Source organism: Populus euphratica, unplaced genomic scaffold, assembly GCF_000495115.2.
Source record: "Populus euphratica unplaced genomic scaffold, PopEup_1.0 scaffold180.1, whole genome shotgun sequence".
In the NCBI taxonomy this organism is placed as follows: Eukaryota; Viridiplantae; Streptophyta; class Magnoliopsida; order Malpighiales; family Salicaceae; genus Populus; species Populus euphratica.
In genome coordinates this window covers 142,723-145,642 of record NW_011500060.1, presented here as the reverse complement: position 1 = coordinate 145,642, position 2,920 = coordinate 142,723, and the positions used below count along the sequence as shown (strand labels likewise).

The following is a 2,920-nucleotide window of genomic DNA, read 5'->3' as shown; positions in this document are numbered from 1 at the left end:
CACAAGTCAACCTTTTTTTTTTATAAATTAAACATGTTGGAAAAATGGGGTTAAAAACATGTTATAACACTTTTTAACAATGAAATGAACAAGAAACAAATATTTATTGGCGACAAATGTCTAAATTAAGAGTTAAAATCAGTTATATGCATCATGATGCATGCAATACTTTAACTTGAATTGCTTCGAAATCAGCAATCATAATTATATTCCACAACTTGTTTCACAGCTAGGTACACTATCCAATATACAAAATTTCACTCTAATTAAATTCAAGTCATTGGTAGCATAGCCAAGCAAATGAGTACTTTTTCACGAAATTATAATATTATCAATAAATATCATTATTGATAATAAAAATTAACCTTAACTCTTTATTTTTTTTAATTGAGACTATATTAATTTTTTTATACCAAAACTATCCTTTCAATATATATGTATATGTGTGTGTGTGAAAATAACCCAATATATAAATCAAGCAAAGACTTGAAAGAAGTAAATAAAAAACTACACTTTATGAACTTTTTCTTTAAGAAATATACTGTGAATGATGATTGCCATTTGTTTTGTCTCTTATTCGCTGGTAAAAGATTTTCAGTTGTTGAATCACACGAATGAATGAATTTCCGGATGCTAGATGTTGACAAAAAGAAAAGAAAAAAGAAGAGCGCTGTAGACTTAGGTACTATAACAATGAACACGAGTGAGCTTGAAAATCAAACTTCAGATTATTTAGCTTTTTGACAAAAGTGACAACAATGGCGACAGTGCTCGAATAAACAACCAGCTGTTGTGTTAGTTTAAAGCATGTGCATCATGCTACTAACTTCTCCCAACTGCAAAATATTGACACGAGCTGAGTCCATCTTGCACCACTTCTGAGTTTTGTTTGAATGTTAGGTCAAAGGACATGCTTGCTACTGCTCCTGCTCTGTACTAGTTTTTTCATTTAACAACGTACGAAGCCTTTTGCATTGAAAAGATAAACAATTTGGCAGCACAGAATAGCACTCAAAGATAAGATTATAATTTCATTTTCTAGAATCACTCGTCCTTGAAACTTCAACTTTCTCGATAAGATCCCCATATATGTCGTCGTTTAAGTGAAATATGTAAAGAGCAAAAACTTTGTTATTTAGTATCGTTGTTATTTATTTATTTTTTTTAAAAAAAGAAACCTAGCTTGTTTTTATTTCAAACTTTGAAAACATAGCATAGCCAGCAGCCAATTTCTTTTTTCTTGTTTTTGTTTTTATATTTTGATAAAAAAGAAAAAGAAAAAGAAAATTGCAACAAGCAGTGCTTTTCAGTTTTCTGTGCTTTCTTCTATTCTTTTTGGTTTAAATAGAGTCTAAAATGCTTGGGAGCTGTACTTTGGACACTAAAGCTTTTTGCATTTTAAAAATATTTTTTAAAAGTTTAATTTTTTAATTTTTAATTTTTAATTTTTAAATGTTTTAAATTATTTTGATGTTGAAAATAATTTTTAAAAATAAAAATTATTATTTTAATATATTTTAAAATAAAAATTATTTTAAAAAATCATTATAACTACATTTTTAAACCCCACCTAACAGATAAAGTGATAGTGATTGCAACTCTGCTACTTGTTCTTTCAACATGAAAATAAATAATATAATAAAAAGTTAGGGTCTCAACCTCCATGACTTAAATTATATCTTATTATAAGCTTTAGCAAGCAACTGTCACTACGATTAGAGTCATAAAAACACATACACAAGCACTTAGATCCTGGCAGAGTATTAAAGAAACCCTTTTCTTGCCATGGAGGAGATCAACTTTCCTCTCGAACAGCAAATCTAGCCTAGCTATATGTATACACAATTACTATTTCCTTGGCAAGAATATATTGCTAGGCTGGAGTATAAATATTCCCAGCAGTGTATCTTGCTAAGAAAGTTGATTCCACATGTGATCCCATACATGCTTTGATTAGAAATTAACTAGTAAGTATTCCTAGCACACGATATCCTGAAACTAGAAGCACTGGTATATGATATTGCAGCATTAATTTTCATCGCTTGACTCAAGTTTTTTTGAGGGAATGCTTAGAGTCAGATCAAGATTTATGTCAGACGAAACCTTGTTGCTGGGCTCAGGCTTGCCACTATTGGAATCAAAGACCTGATTATTAACATCAAGGAAGGTCTCCGGATCATTAGCCTGGCTCTTTGACCTAGCAGCTGATGATATTTCTGCTCTCAATCTGGTGAATCCAATATTGCGATGGGATGATTCCAGCTTCTTCTTTATATGAGAATTCCAATAGTTCTTCACCTCATTGTCTGTACGTCCGGGTAACCTTCCAGCTATCAAGGACCACCTAAATCAACGATATATATTTCATCGGCAGTTATTTAACCTCTCACAAGTCACAACACATGGATCATGCAATCAATTACCAGAGTATAAGTAAATAGTTTCGAAATGTAATTCTACTTTATGTCACCCTTTAGAAAATATTGTGCTTTTTTTTTCTTATGGGATCAAAAGTTATTTCCATTTCATGAAATTATTACAAGTTTTATTTACAAAATACATTACTTTTTATCTTTAATATAACTATACTTGGAGAATGTTATTAATCTTGAAAGAATCAATTTTTTTCTCCTTAAAAAATTACTTTATAAATATTAAAATTCCAAACCAAATAAAAAAAATATAAATATAAATATTTTCAAAATCTTAATTAATCTCTCATATTTCTTCTTAAATAAACTTTTTACTTCTAAATAATATTTGGAAACACAAAAAAAATCTTGAAAAAAAAATGTACCTTGACCAAACACACTATTTTTAAAGAAATTAAATACGCTGAAAAAAAGGTAAAATCTTAAATATCCTAATTACATAAAGGAATGCTCTCTCTCTCTCTCTCTATATATATATATATATATAT

General features: G+C 29.1%; 1 protein-coding gene across 2 annotated transcripts in view; it reads right to left on the bottom strand.

Annotated features, from left to right (window-relative positions):
* Positions 1-1,654: 1,654 nt before the first annotated feature.
* The window catches only part of LOC105108032 (myb-related protein 308-like), a 2,551-nt gene continuing 1,285 nt past the window's right edge, over positions 1,655-2,920 (bottom strand). For both annotated transcript variants that reach the window (XM_011002169.1, XM_011002168.1), the window contains one exon: positions 1,655-2,344. In XM_011002169.1, coding sequence (XP_011000471.1) covers positions 2,029-2,344 — 316 coding nt within the window. In that variant the 3' untranslated portion in view covers positions 1,655-2,028. The remainder of the gene's footprint in view (positions 2,345-2,920) is intronic.